General features: G+C 47.7%; 1 protein-coding gene across 3 annotated transcripts; it reads left to right on the top strand.

Moving 5' to 3' along the window:
• The first annotated feature begins 11,335 nt into the window (after positions 1 to 11,335).
• Positions 11,336 to 14,269, top strand: LOC144173171 (uncharacterized). 3 transcript variants are annotated; one of them, XM_077701679.1, is made up of 3 exons: positions 11,336 to 11,648; positions 11,883 to 12,043; positions 14,061 to 14,269. In XM_077701679.1, the coding sequence occupies exons 1-3, from the start codon at positions 11,527 to 11,529 to the stop codon at positions 14,075 to 14,077; spliced, it is 300 nt and encodes a 99-aa protein (XP_077557805.1). In that variant the 5' UTR covers positions 11,336 to 11,526; the 3' UTR covers positions 14,078 to 14,269. The 3 variants fall into 3 exon arrangements, with proteins under 3 accessions (XP_077557805.1, XP_077557804.1, XP_077557806.1); XM_077701678.1 differs by having other exon boundaries at positions 11,337 to 11,678; XM_077701680.1 differs by having other exon boundaries at positions 11,361 to 11,727.
• The last annotated feature ends 397 nt before the right edge of the window (positions 14,270 to 14,666 follow it).

The following is a 14,666-nucleotide window of genomic DNA, read 5'->3' as shown; positions in this document are numbered from 1 at the left end:
AAGAGCAACCTTTAAATCGTAAATCAGCGGGAAGCTGAAGGCATGTAAAGTTTGATAACTGCACGTCCCAGGCCTTATAGCTACAGCAAGTGGTGAGCCTGTCTTATATGCACCTCCTGCAGTTGTAACTGCCCTAATTGCACCCAGTGATGGTACAGGACGAGAATATTGGCAGATAAGCCATTTGCAGTGTTGTGGTATTTTATTGTCCCTCTGTTTTCTTAGAACACACCCAGCTCAGTATCATCACAAACTTAATCAGAGCAAAGCGAAGTTCATCCAGCTGTGAGTGGTCATAGCGCTGTATTCTTATTTTTATGGCGAGCCTTCCCTGACCAGAACACCTGTTCCCATGGCGTTATACACCCATGACTACTATTTCCGATACCCACTTTGGGTTGCCCATAGAAGCAGCCATTCCACTGAGAGAAGGAAGAGTCACCTATGCAAGCCTTCCCCATCGAGATGTCAATAGTCACCTGTACTCATGCTATTGTCACTCCAATTGCCTTTGAAACTCTCAGCTGTGCATTATACTGTCAAAACTGCAAATGCTCAATGCAGGAACACACATGTACACTAGCTTAATCAGCGCAGTAAAGCACTGGGACAGGAAGATGCTTTGAGTCCTCCAGCATATTCATGGTCACTATTCAATATTTCTATCCGGTGATTGCAAAGACACAGCCTGAATGCTTCTAACCACTTTGCCGACCACATTTTCCCCTCACCATACCAAACTCGTTGCCAAATTACTGCCTCAAGGTCCTTCTGCTTTCTTAAGACTAAAAAATCTCTGCCCTCAAAGTTGCCTCTACATCTGCTCCCTGCCTTGTACTGTTTCCGATAGGAGGAAGTTTCTCTCCAAAGACTTCTAGTTGGAGTGGCCCTCACACTTTTTCAATCTGGACACATGTAATCCCCTGTCCACTGAAATCCATATGCATGAGTCACTAAGTTGTGAATTTTTAATGTCCTTGCACATTGATAGCAGGTATAGGTTCTGAAGAGTTGACTCTGTTGGTATGTTTTGGGGCAACACGTTACGTAAAATGGACTCAGCAAGCCTAAAAAGGCATTTTTAGGGCAACAAAAAGCCAATATAGACACGAATCTAAAAATAGGCCCTTATAGGCACTATCAACAGTTGATTAATTTAATCCCTGTAGTTCGTGCTTATATGTTGAACAAAGTTTACAGGGACTCCAGGAAAAAAATGGGAATTTTGCCTAAAGTTCCGATCTAAAGTGAGAATTTTATTGCGTTGTACATCGGATACGTTCGTATTTTCTTTATGGATAATTAGCGCGTATATAGAAGTTGTATTACGTTGCCATGGTACGATTTACCACTACGTCAAATTAATATTGCTATGTATACTGTTTATTTCTCTTGCTTATTATTGTTCCATGTGCCCATGACTTTTGTTTGCATGACTATGTATAATGTATTAACTGCTATTTTTGGATTGTTATTTTGTGTACTGCATATTGAAAAGTTGATTTCGTTTTATTTTTTTGTTATTGTTGTTGTCAGTGCTATGCCAATCGCTGTAGCCAGGAGGGGGGATAGGGCTTGTCAAGCTGTTCGCACGGCTTTTTCCTTCCCTCTCCTCCTCCATCGCCGATGGAAATTGACCCAATAAAAAAAAATCTCTAGTTATACTTTGTACATCAGGGCATGAGCTGCATCACAAATATTATTATGTGCCGGTGCATAACTGTTTTGTGTGCTGGAATTTGCTTTTTTTGCTGATGTTCGCACGGTTTCTGTATATACACGATTATACTTTACCAGTAATACTTAGTTGCCCTTGTTCCGGTCATCCTTTGTCTCGTGTCAAAATTTTGCCTGTATATATGCGAGTGTATCTTACCAATAAATCCTAGTTGGAAGTAGCACTTGGTCATGTCATCCTTCTTTGTCTCATCCAAATTTTGCACTTTACACGTGTGAAGCCGCCCAAAAGTTCCCGTCGGTTAGCTACATGAGAGATCCAGTACATCACCCACTAAAAGTCTGCATGGCTTCACCTAATAATTAGTCCGTAAGCTACAAGTGAGACTAACACTAGCCATCAAGAGTTAACATCTATGGAGAAAAAGCGAGTAGTATAATGCACAAAAGAAATTGGAAAAGATATGAGGCTGTTTGGGCACAGCTTTTTATTGCAATTGAATCTCCTGGAAAAAAGTCGGTGTTAGGTGCAACAGGGCCTCAGAACACAAGTTGGCTTCAATGCTTGTTTCAGTGAAGTTTCTTCTGAGCCGACATCACAAGCACAGAGTTAGGTAACGGCACTGTAATCAAAACTATCATGCATGGTGGTGTGGCTCCTATACTCAATAAAGTGCAAAGGCTTTATTAGAAGAGAAAAACCACATGCAGTGCTCTTAGAGAAAGTAAATATCTTCATTCAATGGCTTCTGCTTCACCTAATGAGAATGCACTGTCCCCTTATAACTGCTGAAGGTGGTGCAAAAACGGTTCAGCTATTACCAACACACCCACTGAAAAGAAAGTGCTGGTGATCCCTTTTACATTCTTATGTCTGAGGTGTTTGCAGCACATTGTGGCAAATTTTAATTTTTGTCCCCAGTGCAAATTACAAAAGGCACAAATTGCGGCTCGGTAAACGTTATGTGGTGCTTTTGAATGGACTATGTATTAGGGGTGGGCGATTGATCGATCAACTTTCCGATTAATGCTTTAGTTGCGATTAATTTTTTAGTCGGTCGAAGTCATGTGAGCAAACCGAAACAGGAGTACCGCGTTGAAATTGTGTGCATGCCGAGGACCATATTTGTGTTCAAATAGCCTGCGTGACGTTACAACAGAAAACAATGCAAGTATGCTCAGAGATGATAGCAATTAAAACTGTTGGGACGGAGAAGCATTTTATTATTATCATCGGTGTATGGATTCCATTAAATATTATTTTTGGTCATTTTTCTTTCAAAACCAACACTACCGATTAATTGATTAATTACCAGATTAAAGCTAATCGGATTAAAACGGTCCGACAGATTAATCGGATTAAAACTTTTAACCGACACCCAGCCCTACAATGTATGCAACCAACATCTTGGCTTTATTCAAAAGGTGAGACAGTGTACATCATTACTACAATATTGTTCTATGAGGAACAACACTACCACCACACAGGAATTAGAATACCCACGGGTAGATTTCACAAACAGGCAGCCAGAATGCAAAGGAAGCCAAGTAAACCAGAAGAGGCCACCCACTTATTAAACAGCCATCGGTTCCGTTCTTGTGCAAGATGGATAAAGCCTGCCACTTGACCTTACTTCAACTGTGGTATCAAAACAGCTTGTCTGGGTTACTGCTGCTGCTTCCTTTTTTTTCTGCCATGCTATAGGTACTCGGTACGAGATGAAATATTTGCTACCACTACAAAATGTCTTAACTAAAAACCCGCAACCCTTCTAGTTATATATCTTATAGGAGCTTCTGTAGAGACCAGGGCTGCGAGGATATGAAATTCTGCTTTTAAAGCTGTTTTATTGAACTAGCTTTTAATAGGAACAAATATTTTCGAATTAAAGTGCTCTCCTAAAGCACCTTTCTCTTCGAAACGTGTTTTGGTTGAATTGGTCTATGATATTGACAAAATAAAATAAAAAAAAATTATGAGCGCTAAATACCAGCGTATGAAAAGAACGGACGACAAATACGACAGCTGCTTGCCTTTCTCGTCCGTTGTTCTTGTAGCGCTCGTATTTTTCAACTCCTTCCGCCTGTCCTTTAGCCGCACGTCACAGGTGCATTGCGGTAAAGCCTGTCGGCGCTAGCGGTGAAAGCGGCGCTAGTTAGCGGTGGCCGATCGGTCATCCAAACTTTTTATGGGCCTGGTACTGGTACTACAGCGGAGTTATGGTGGAGTCAGTGACTCGAACAGGCAACATGAACAGCACGCTTAAAGCAGATACGCGGCGCGTTCATCAACCAACAGCTCGACGCTACACTTGACAATCATGTAAGCAACCGTCCACGACGTTGACCCGCGGCTACGTTGACACAAACTCGGGCATCAAACAAACGCCAAAGCGAACCTACCGCTGCAGAAGGGCGTATGTACCTGCGCAATAGTGATAAAAAAACACCTTACCGCAGTGCATAGCTTCTTGATGCTATGCGCAGTGCCTTCGCGATAAAAGTAAAAAAAAAGAAAAGCCCACGGTCCAGGAAGTGACGAAAATGCCTTTATCACGTGACTTTTGGCTGTGACGTCACGACCTCGATCTGTTGTTGGCCGGACAGGGCGTCCCCTCCCCGACTGAGTTCAACCATGATGATGATGATGATGATGTCCTCAAATTTTTTGGCACGTACCCACAAGGGGGGATTGGCCAGGGCTAAATCGGTTAAAAACGTGGGGACTTCAATATACTTATTTCCGGAAAGAGGCTGTCAAAGGAAACTTAGTTGTTAATGAAACCCGAATTACCCATTAATCAGCACCGCTTAGCAATTCAAACGACCTGAGGCAGAAAGAAAATTTTGAATGCAATTATATATATCCCTTCTTGCAAACCCCAGCTTTGATGCGCCAATAGATAATATAAGTGTTATCGATAAAGTCAACCCCAACCTCTCAATCGGCTCCTTCAAAAACAGTTTTCTAGCTGTTGAGAAACGGCGACAGTCGAGGAAAAAATGGTCGATTGTTTCGGGGACCTGGCACCGCACACATAGTTCTGTAGGTGAAAGTTCTGATCTGAGCAGATAGAAATTAAGCCTCGGTACCCTGCAGCGCAGCTCGGTGAAGGTCACCTCGCATTGCCGAGAGCCACAAAAATGAACATTCCACCCGTACTTTAAATGTTGGAACTCTTCAAATGATAAGAGTGAATCGGAACGGGTGGCGTCTAAATGCCAATATCGTCTTAGTCTCGCAGATGCAAATAGAGCCAGATTAGGAATTCCGAATTGAATGGGAGCTGTGACGGCGAGATTAGCTAAATGGTCCGCTTGCTCGTTGCCCCTGATGTCCGTATGGCCAGGGACCCAAGACAAGCGTACCTCCTTCACGTGCCTGGGAACAAAAAATAATAGTGTGCGGTACAATGGAGAGTCCGAAGAGGAAGTTAACGCCGATACAACTGCCATCGAATCAGATAATATGATGATTTTTGAAACATGCTGCGGTACTTTGCATAGAGCTAGAGCTATTGCTAAAAATTCGGCCATAAAAATGGGTGTGTAATCCGGGATTCGCAGCGAATAACCCCAGTCTAAAGATTGTGAAAAAATACCAATTCCAGCTTTCTCGCCATTTTGAGATGCATCAGTATAAATCACAGAAGAGGCAGGATAATTGGATAAATATTCATTTAAAATAGCGGCTAATAGCGAGCGTGGTAGAAGTTTTGCAGCGGAAGGGAAGGGGTTTTGAAAGTAAAACTCAGTTTCTCGCTCGATTGTGGATACCGGAATGACCTCATATAGCTTAACAGAAATACAATCCAGGCATGATTGAACGAATAGCACTTGGGGGGAGATACGTTTAGGCCACGGAGATGTAAAAAATGTACTCGGCTCACAAATAAATACAGGCTTGGCAGCCCCAGAGGGGGCTTCGTACATGCGGAGGTAAGTTTGCACCGTCAGCAAGAGAAAACGGACCCTAAGTTCAGGAACGCGTGCCTCTAAGTACAGAACTCGGTTCGAAACGAACCGGGGAAGGCCAAGACAAAATCGAAGAATGCGCCTCTCCAACAGGTATAACGGACGCAGTTTGTAGATAGGACAACTGCTAAATAAGACGCACCCAAACTCCATGACTGGCCGGACGTAGGCTCGGTACATCCCCAGTTCTTTTCTCTTCACTTCTTTCTTAATAAATCACTACCACCACCACCACCACCTCGTGCCCCACGTGGGGGACGAGACAGAGTCCCCTCGCGGTTGCTCCTGCCTCGCAGAAGTGACGTCAAGCCATGGAAGAAAAAAAAGTTTAGGAGGGAGCGTCGCGTGACTATTGTGAAGCCTAGTCATAAAAAAATTGGGCCCATCTCCCCGCGAGGGGGACTCGAGTAAATGCGTCGCATAGGGGGTGGGTGTATTGCGTTAACGTTTAGTGTTTGGGGAGTTGGTGGTAGTGAATGCGTTGTATCAGCAGCTTCTTGACGTAGTTTGAATGAGTCAAGGATATAAGGCGCGTTCGTAGCCTCCCATTCTGTGTCGGCTTTGTGGCGCAGTGGGTAGAGCACCATGTACAGGGTGTTCGACGATAACTGGAACACTTAAAAAAAATTTCCTGAGCGATCCGCCGCTCTTCGCGCTCAAACTTCACACAAAGGTCGCATTTTGTGGTCTATTTTGTTTGACACCGGGTACAACAACGGTACTTACCTGTTTATTCTGAAAATAAATAAAAACGATTTTCGCCTATGGGAAAATGGCCGCTGATTTGGACGTGCGAGCCAGCGCAAGTTGATGTTGGAACGACGGAACCACCTGCAGAGTGAAACGCATGTTTGGGATTCACGTACAGAGCCAAATGGTGCAGCAGACGATCAGAAAATGCACCTAGAAATGAGCTAACAGACGATCAGAAAACCCGGTTTTCGGGCTCGCACGTCCAAATCGCCGCCATTTTCCCATAGGCGAAAATCGTTTTTATTTATTTTCAGAATAAACAGGTAACTACCGTTGTTGTTCCCGGTGTCAAACAAAATAGACCACAAAATGCGACATTTGTGTGAAGTTTGAGCGTGAACAGAGCGGCGGATCGCTCAGGAAAATTTTTTAAAGTGTTCCAGTTATCGTCGCAACACACTGTACATTGCGTTCCGCCCGCAGGGTCGAGGGATCGAAACCAGGTGCCGGATCGTATTTTTTTTAAATGCAGAGCATTTCAGTAACTCACGATGTCACCCAGTCCGCACCGTCGTTGTCCGCACCCCTCCCCCTACACTATATAAAAGAAAATACTATCCGGCGCCTGGTTTCGATCCCTCGACCCTGCGGGCGGAACGCAATGTACATGGTGCTCTACCCACTGCGCCACAAAGCCGACACAGAATGGGAGGCTACGGACGCGCCTTATATCCTTGACTCATTCAAATTACTGCTGACGAGCACTCTCCCGTCAGCAGTTGCCACAAGTGCAACAACATTAATGTAACGCAAACTACTTAACGTCGTGCGCCCCCGGAAATGCTCTGCATTTGATCGTGCCCCTCGCGAGGGGGATGTTTCACTACGTCACCATACGAACAGTTTGCCACGCTTTAGTTTCAGTTCTTTCTTTGCTGGGGTGCCGACGAGCGGTGCCACCTCCTCGCACTTCGCCGCGGGAGGATCCGCGGCGGGGGGCGAGAGATGGCGCTGGCGTCTTTGCGGCCGCGTCTGCGGCCTCCGCGGGCACCGGCGCCGGCGCGGGGTCATCGCCCTTCTTTAAAAGTTTCGTTCGCACGCCACGCAGGAACAATTTTAGTGCCCGCTGAAAAAAGTCGCAAAAGAATATAGCGTCCCGGCACAACACAGAACAATGATCAATTGTCTCTGGTTGATTGCATAGGCGACAATAATTTTTTCCTGGCGTAAATAAGTTTTTACGCCGGTTTACACCGGCGAGCGGCGGTGCGTACCGCGGCGGCGCGAGCAGTACTGTTCGCGTACCTGTTATCTTTGTCGCTTTACTTTTTTTATATAGTGTAGGGGGAGGGGTGCGGACAACGACGGTGCGGACGTCAACGCGGGTGACATCGTGAGTTACTGAAATGCTCTGCATTTAATTGCTACGCAGGAAGTCCTTGCTCGTATTGTTGCCAAATGCTGAATGGTCGATGCTACTGCCAAACTTTCGGGCGTGGGCTTTGTCCAGCTGAAGTACATCGATGCCACTCACGAAGTGGTCAGCCAGGTGCGGCACAAGTTGTCCTTGGTCTCTTGTGGTACCACAGATGGCTCGAGTTGGGCGTTGGCTGCTGCATAGGTCGCGGCTGGTTGGCGCTGTTGACGGGCTTGGAACCTGTAGGTGGCTGGCTCACGAGCGTTTTTCACTTTTTCTGCCCATGGACAAAGTTTTCGGCATGCTGGGCTTGCTGTTGGCTGGGCTGAAAGTAGTTGGCAGGTGGTTCACCGACAGTATGAACTCTTTCTGGCTGTTGAAGGAATTCTGTATGTGCTTGACTTCCTTTGTGAGAACTGGCCTGACAGAACTTGGTTTCGCCACCCACCCGCGTCAAGCGTACGGCATCCGGGAGGCTCAGAAGGAAGCGGAGGGGGCCACAGAAGCCGTACTGTTTGAATGGAAGCTCCTGGCCTCTACTCGTTTTTAATTCGCACAGAAGCTGTATAGTTAGCGGTTGCTTGGCTGCGATGAGCAAGGCACGGATGATGGCTTTGATTGTAGCCCATTACATTCCCCTTTGAAAGCCATGGTTCACTAGGGCTCCTGAGTTTTCAGGAACTGCTTTCCTTCTGCATCGTACCGGTATGAGCTCCGACTGTAGGGCAACGCGCTAGCAGGTAAACACGGAGCTTCATATCAGGGATATGGTCAAGATCATCGCTGTGGCAAGCAAAAACAGCTCTGTGTTCGGCCAATGTACCTTTTATAACTGCGTGCTGGCTGGGAGTGGGCTGGCTGCGAAGCGGGACGATGGAATATTGGGGTGATGGCGCGCGAACACCGCGTCGGATGCGACGGTGTCATGCGACAGGGCACTTCTTGAGGGCAATGTTTGGGCTACTAACACTTGATTTGGCGGCTGCTCTGGCAAAGGCAACGGATCATGTTGCAGGCAGTCTTTGGCACTGTGTCTGGCAAGGCTAAGTACCGTGGCTGGGTCTAGCGTTTCAAAGGCACCGCGGCGGACGAGGCAGCAGCCTTCGCTTCAACCGGGGGGCTAGCTTCATGCTGCTGCCGAATGTCGGCTTCCAGTCACCGAATGAGCTCTTCTTTGAAACCGGCAGTGTCCAGCTGTCGCCGTGCCAATTCTTTCCGTATGAGGTCGATGAATAGGCGCGACATTGTCACTAAGACGAGCCGCTCCCACACAATTCCCGGCATGATATTCCGCCGAGCCGGATACACGCAGGCGGTCACACACAAAACACAATCTTGCTGGAGCGTCCGCCAGCAAGATTGGCGGACGCTCCAATCTTGCTGGTGGTCTAGACCACCGGCCCTCTCAAGAGCACCAGCACACCTTTGCCCTCCCCCCTCTCTCTCCCCCCCCCCCAAATGTGTGTGCATCACATCACCCACACGCGCGCTGATGTAATTCTGCCTGGATCCACAACGGTTACGTATACATTCTAAAATGTCACATGAAGGAAATTTTGAGCAATCGTCAGCGCTACTTCAGTAACCAAAATGACAGAGAAATTATCAACTCTGCAAGTTTAAGCCACTCTATCATGTTGTAGCCTCTTCTGTGTCTATCATGTTGTATCCTGTAGCCATGCTTCAGTTTGAACATCAGGGCCTCTGTTATCCAATGGGATACTTTAACTGTGTCATTACTGTCCGTTTCATGCTGAAGCGTGGTAGTCTGTAGCATTTATGTATGCGTGACCATGCCCTTACGCATGTTTTCTTGGTGCACTCCGGGAAACAAAATGCTGGCTTGTTTCGAGCATCGCATCATGCCCAAAGGTCATGCTGGGTCTGTACGACTGTCCAATGCTCTGTTTTTTGGTGGACTAAGGAGCTTCCCAACTTAATTTCCATTTCCCGTGTCACTAACGAAAACTACAAAATTCTTATGCGCCCTATACATTCCAAAACCGTCCATGCTCTTACACTGTAAAGACTAAACCGGCAGTCTGTATTCGGCTGAACAGTGGCAGTGCACGAGTGCGCTAAAAAGTTTGTCATTTCATTAATGTTTGAAACCAAACTGGTAGAACCTTATTATGATTCCTTCCTCAGATCTTACGACAGAATTCCAAATGTGGCAAGATTTTGCTCGACTTGCACAGGACATGCCTAACCGCAAGAGCATGGTCAGACACCGCCGTCTTTGTGTTATTATTTTTTCTTGCTAAATTTAATGTTTGATATGGCATTGAATAATGAACTTAGTAGTGGCTTGCTATGCCTTATCCAGGAGTGGTTCTTACACTTAAAGGGTTGGCCGCCCCAGAAAAGTTACTGTATAGTACGAGCCTTCAGGTAGGCTATAGGGCATTTATGCACGAAGCAGTGAATACTTGACAGAGAATAATGCAACTATTTCAGTATCCCAAGAAGAAGCTCAGTACAGCAGACTCGACATTTGGGCTGTACTGAAATGTCGACCAGCTTCTCATGTTCGCTCAGAGCCCTGATAGAAGCTACGAGATGGGCTGCGTTAGAGACTCAAAACAGAAACGGAAATCACAACTGGCATGGCTTGACAAACACCGCTGGCTTAATTATTCCGCTTTGCGTGAGGGGTAATCCTGCCATGTTCATGTAATTTTCGCCATTAACAGCGCTGTTCTTGTGCTTATATCTGTGGGTTTAGGGTTGGTATTTGCTGAAATTATTGCTAGCGATATAACGCTTCTTGTATGCATGATTCATAGCTTGTCGCTTTTTTTTTAACAAAGCACCTGCACTACACATATATTTGTAGTGCAGGTCTTATCTTAAAAAAGAAAGGGCCCATCTCCCCGCGAGCGGGACTCGAGTAAATGCGTCGCATAGGGAGTGGGTGTATTGCGTTAACGTTTAGTGTTTGGGGAGTTGGTGGTAGTGAATGCGTTGTATCAGCAGCTTCTTGACGTAGTTTGAATGAGTCAAGGATATAAGGCGCGTTCGTAGCCTTCCATTCTGTGTCGGCTTTGTGGCGCAGTGGCTAGAGCACCATGTACCTTGCGTTCCGCCCGCAGGGTCGTCGGATCGAAACCAGGCGCCGGTAAGTATTATTTTTTTATATAGTGTAGGGGGAGGGGTGCGGACCTGTTGTTGAGAGCGAGGAGGGTAGCGTGATGCGGGAGAGGAGGAGTGGGGGAGAGGGCGCACCTGGAACGGATGTTGCGGACGCCGAGGCACGCCAACGCCGACAACGCCGGGTGACAGCGTGAGTTAAAGAAATGCTCTGCATTTAAAAGAAAACGAGAGACTAAAGTAACGTAAATTATGTTATAACGTAAGTGCATAAATTCAATGCACACTGCACAGAATGAGCTCCATTTGCCGTACAGTGGAAGCTGCTGTACGGGCGTAGAATGCTTATATGCCAAAAATTTTCTTTTGCATTTGGGACAAGAACAACTAAATGAAGAAATCTAATTCTTGCTGTAGAACTGTGACCTTTCCAAGAGAAAATAGTAGCTGGTACCACTGTTTTATGGTTCAATTCCCAGCTAGAACTAGCTGGTACCAGTTGGGACCAGCAAGGGCCAGTTGGGCCCAAATGGGAATTTAACCATACACCACCTGGGACCAGTTACATTTTCTCTTGGGTTACCTTCGGAGTCGAGGTATGGCGATGGTCCCGGGGACGTGGGCTGGTCACAGTCGGGTACACCGTGGTTCACCTGAAGTCGCTCTATATATACATGTCGCAGGGCCGCCTGGAGGGTTTGGAGCTGGGTGTGCCTGTTTCGGGCAAAGGTTCTGCGCCTGGGGAGCCCCGTGTGCGGACGTGTCGGATCGCGAGCACCGCAGGTGCTTGCGCTAGGCGAGGGCTTTTCACTGCTCGGCCCAGAAGGTAGTGCTGGTAGCCCGTACATGCCTGGTAATGGAGAGGGCTCATTGGTGTGAGTACCCCCTGCCCTTGCCAGCAGCTGGTTCACTCCCTGTGAGATGCACGCGATGTGGACCAGATGGGCTGGTTCATAGCCATTTGCGGCACTGTTGCGGCAATGGCAAAGCTTACGTAAAACACCTCTCTGTGGTTACCATGCACCCACAGGCTCTCCATCGTGGGCGTCAGACTTGGACTGCGATATGCGAAGGCCCTGCACGCGAGGCTGGGCGCTTGGTCGCCGCATCAACAGCCTCCTGGGATGCTGCAGAGGCGCCTGCCAGCTGGCCCCCTCTCTGCCTTCTCGACGTTGTCCAGGAGGCGCATAGGTACGATGCTCCTTTGGTGCGCTCCAGTTCCAACGTAGTGAGGCTCACCAACCCCGTATTCGGAAAGCCAACTTACCGAATGACATAAGAAATTCTTTCGTAAGGGTCGTAAAAGGTAGCATGAGAGAAAGCCAGCGTGCATTTAAAAAGTAATCCATATGAGAATTCAGTGGCCTTGTCGAAGTGGCGCAGTGAGGTTCAGTTAATGCAGGAGGAACGAACCTTAGGGGGTTGTGGATAGACAAGCAAGTTGGCTAAGGCGGTGGTCTTCGAAGGGCTGGGGGATCGTGTTAACGGTGCCAGTTGAGAGTAAGCGTATTGTGGAGGGGTTGGCTGGAAGGCGAAATGTTGCTCTGTATACCCTGCGCTGTAAAGCTTGATTGATTGTATCGCTTAACGCGCCGACGCAACGCAGGCGACGAGGCGCGTTTTTTAGGTGCGGAGCACCTTAGAACCTCACAATGTCCGTCCGGGTCCGTGCGCATAACATTTAAAATCGCAAAAAATCACACAGGCACCGGCAGGATTCGAGCCTGCGTTTGGTAGACCAGACAGAGGTAGTGTCAGTCGTCTTACCCATTGGGCTACGACCGTGAGTTAGTACCCGAGAGCCAAACGGCTTACTCCCTCGCCTGTAAGGGTGCGGAGTACCTTAGGACCTCCCAATGCCTGTCCGCGTCAATCCGTGCGCACACCACCATTAAGCGAAAATCTGTGCGGAAACTATCTAAAAGGGTACAAGAGCAGTCCAAAACACTCGAAAACAGGCACTAACATAATCTAGCAACGAGATTGGATTGGATTGGAAAACATTTATTGAGCATAAAAGTGGGTGGCTTTCTCAGTCCAGATAGCCGCGAGCTAGCCCAGCTGCTTGGGCGCGAGTGATGAGGCGTTCTTGGTCCTCGCACCGTGAGCTGGCCAGCTCGCGCTCCCACTGCTCAGGGGATGGGGAAGGGAGGGGGTTTGGCGCGTAGGGGCATTCCCACTCCAGGTGGTAGGTAGTGTTTGGGACGGAGCAAGAAGGGCAGTTGTAGGGGTAAGGGGAGGGAGATATGTAGTGGAGTATCGTGGTGTTGTAGAATGTGTTGGTCTGCAGTCGACGCCAAATGCGAGTTGCCTGTGTGCTGACGGATGGGTGAGGAGGAGGGTATTGAAGCCGCAGTTGGCGATAATGATACAAGATTTCAGTGTATCGGGGAGAGACCGGGGGATAGATGGAGGGTTCGGAAAGGTCCTCTTCCGTCGACGAAAACGCCCGGAATGTAAGAGCGCGGGCAGCGGCGTGTGCCGCCTCGTTTCCAACGAGGGAAGAATGGCCTGGTGTCATACGAGAAAACGCGCAAAAGCACCGGTGTAGTCAGGTTGTGATCAAGTTGTAATACACAGTGACTGCACCGAAATACGCTAAATGGCGCTACGCGGAAACACGAGATGGCGCCGCGGTGCACCGCGTATATGTAAGCGGGTTCTGAAAATTTCATACCCTCTTCCCGCCATGGACGGAAACGAAAGTAAGGCGCGTCACGCTGCTTCTAACGTCTAGGAAGACAACGAGCTTCCCCGAATACGAAACCGCGGCAAGCGGAGGCAAAGTGACTAAAATCGAATGACGGTCGGGGCGCAAATCGGATTACACTCGGGGTGCAACTTGGATGTCACGGTCCGCGTACTCCGCACCCTCGCCATTGTCCACGGAGTTGAGATGCTGCCATTTTTTTTTTAACGTGCGCCTAACGTGCGCCGAAATCTCGTACACACAGGTATTTTTGCTTTTCTCCTCCATCAGAAAAGCGGCCGCCGCGGCCGGGAATCGAAGCCGCGACCTCGTAGAAGCATGGCTGAAAGTCTATAAAACTAACATGTAATCTGTGGTGCCTAAGGATGCTTATTGGCCTGCTCCCTTCCTATGGAGCTGTAATAAACCGGGTCACCAGCCCGCAGCTGCTTCCGTTCCTGAATGCTGCATATGTGTAACTTTGGCTTTTTCTTCTTGTTCTTTTTTTTTTTTTTTCAGATGTTTCATTCACTTAGCTTCAGCGCGCTGCCCTTGTTCGACAAGTCAGGACACCTCTTTGAAGTTCCAAACCCGAAGCACGTCCAAGCCTGCCCGTGTTCTGTACAAGCTTGCAATCCTTCACGCCGCCAAAACATGACGTCGTAGCATCTCGGCATGTCGCTCATACTCCTTGCTTCAATTGCGAAAATAAAAGAGTTTTCTAAATATTTGCTGCCTCTATCAAGGCTCCTGAGCTCGCTGGCTACGCCAGCTTGAGCACAGTGGCGTGCATGTACAGAATTGAAAAGAAAAAAAAAAGAAAAATATGAATATAAAAGGGAATTTGGATGGGAAACTACGTTTTAGAACAAAGCCTCACCCACTAAGATCTCTGAATACGAATAAATAAGATCACATGAAAACTCACGTCGAAGAGAAAACTTACACGTGATGTGAACGTTTCCCTCAAAAGGTCTAACATTACGCTGCATGCAAGGGAGCAAATTCTGACTTTCCTAGGCCAACCTCTCCAATAAACAAATTTTCTCTCTCTTTCTCTCTCGGGTGCAAGGACTGACACCCTTCCGCGGGGCTTATACTTCCACAGTTCCAGTGAAAAGTTTA

This window comes from Haemaphysalis longicornis, unplaced genomic scaffold, assembly GCF_048455015.1.
Source record: "Haemaphysalis longicornis isolate Haplotype H1 unplaced genomic scaffold, Haemaphysalis longicornis Haplotype H1 scaffold_3, whole genome shotgun sequence".
NCBI classification, from domain to species: domain Eukaryota; kingdom Metazoa; phylum Arthropoda; class Arachnida; order Ixodida; family Ixodidae; genus Haemaphysalis; species Haemaphysalis longicornis.
This window is presented reverse-complemented; position numbering and strand designations above follow the sequence as displayed.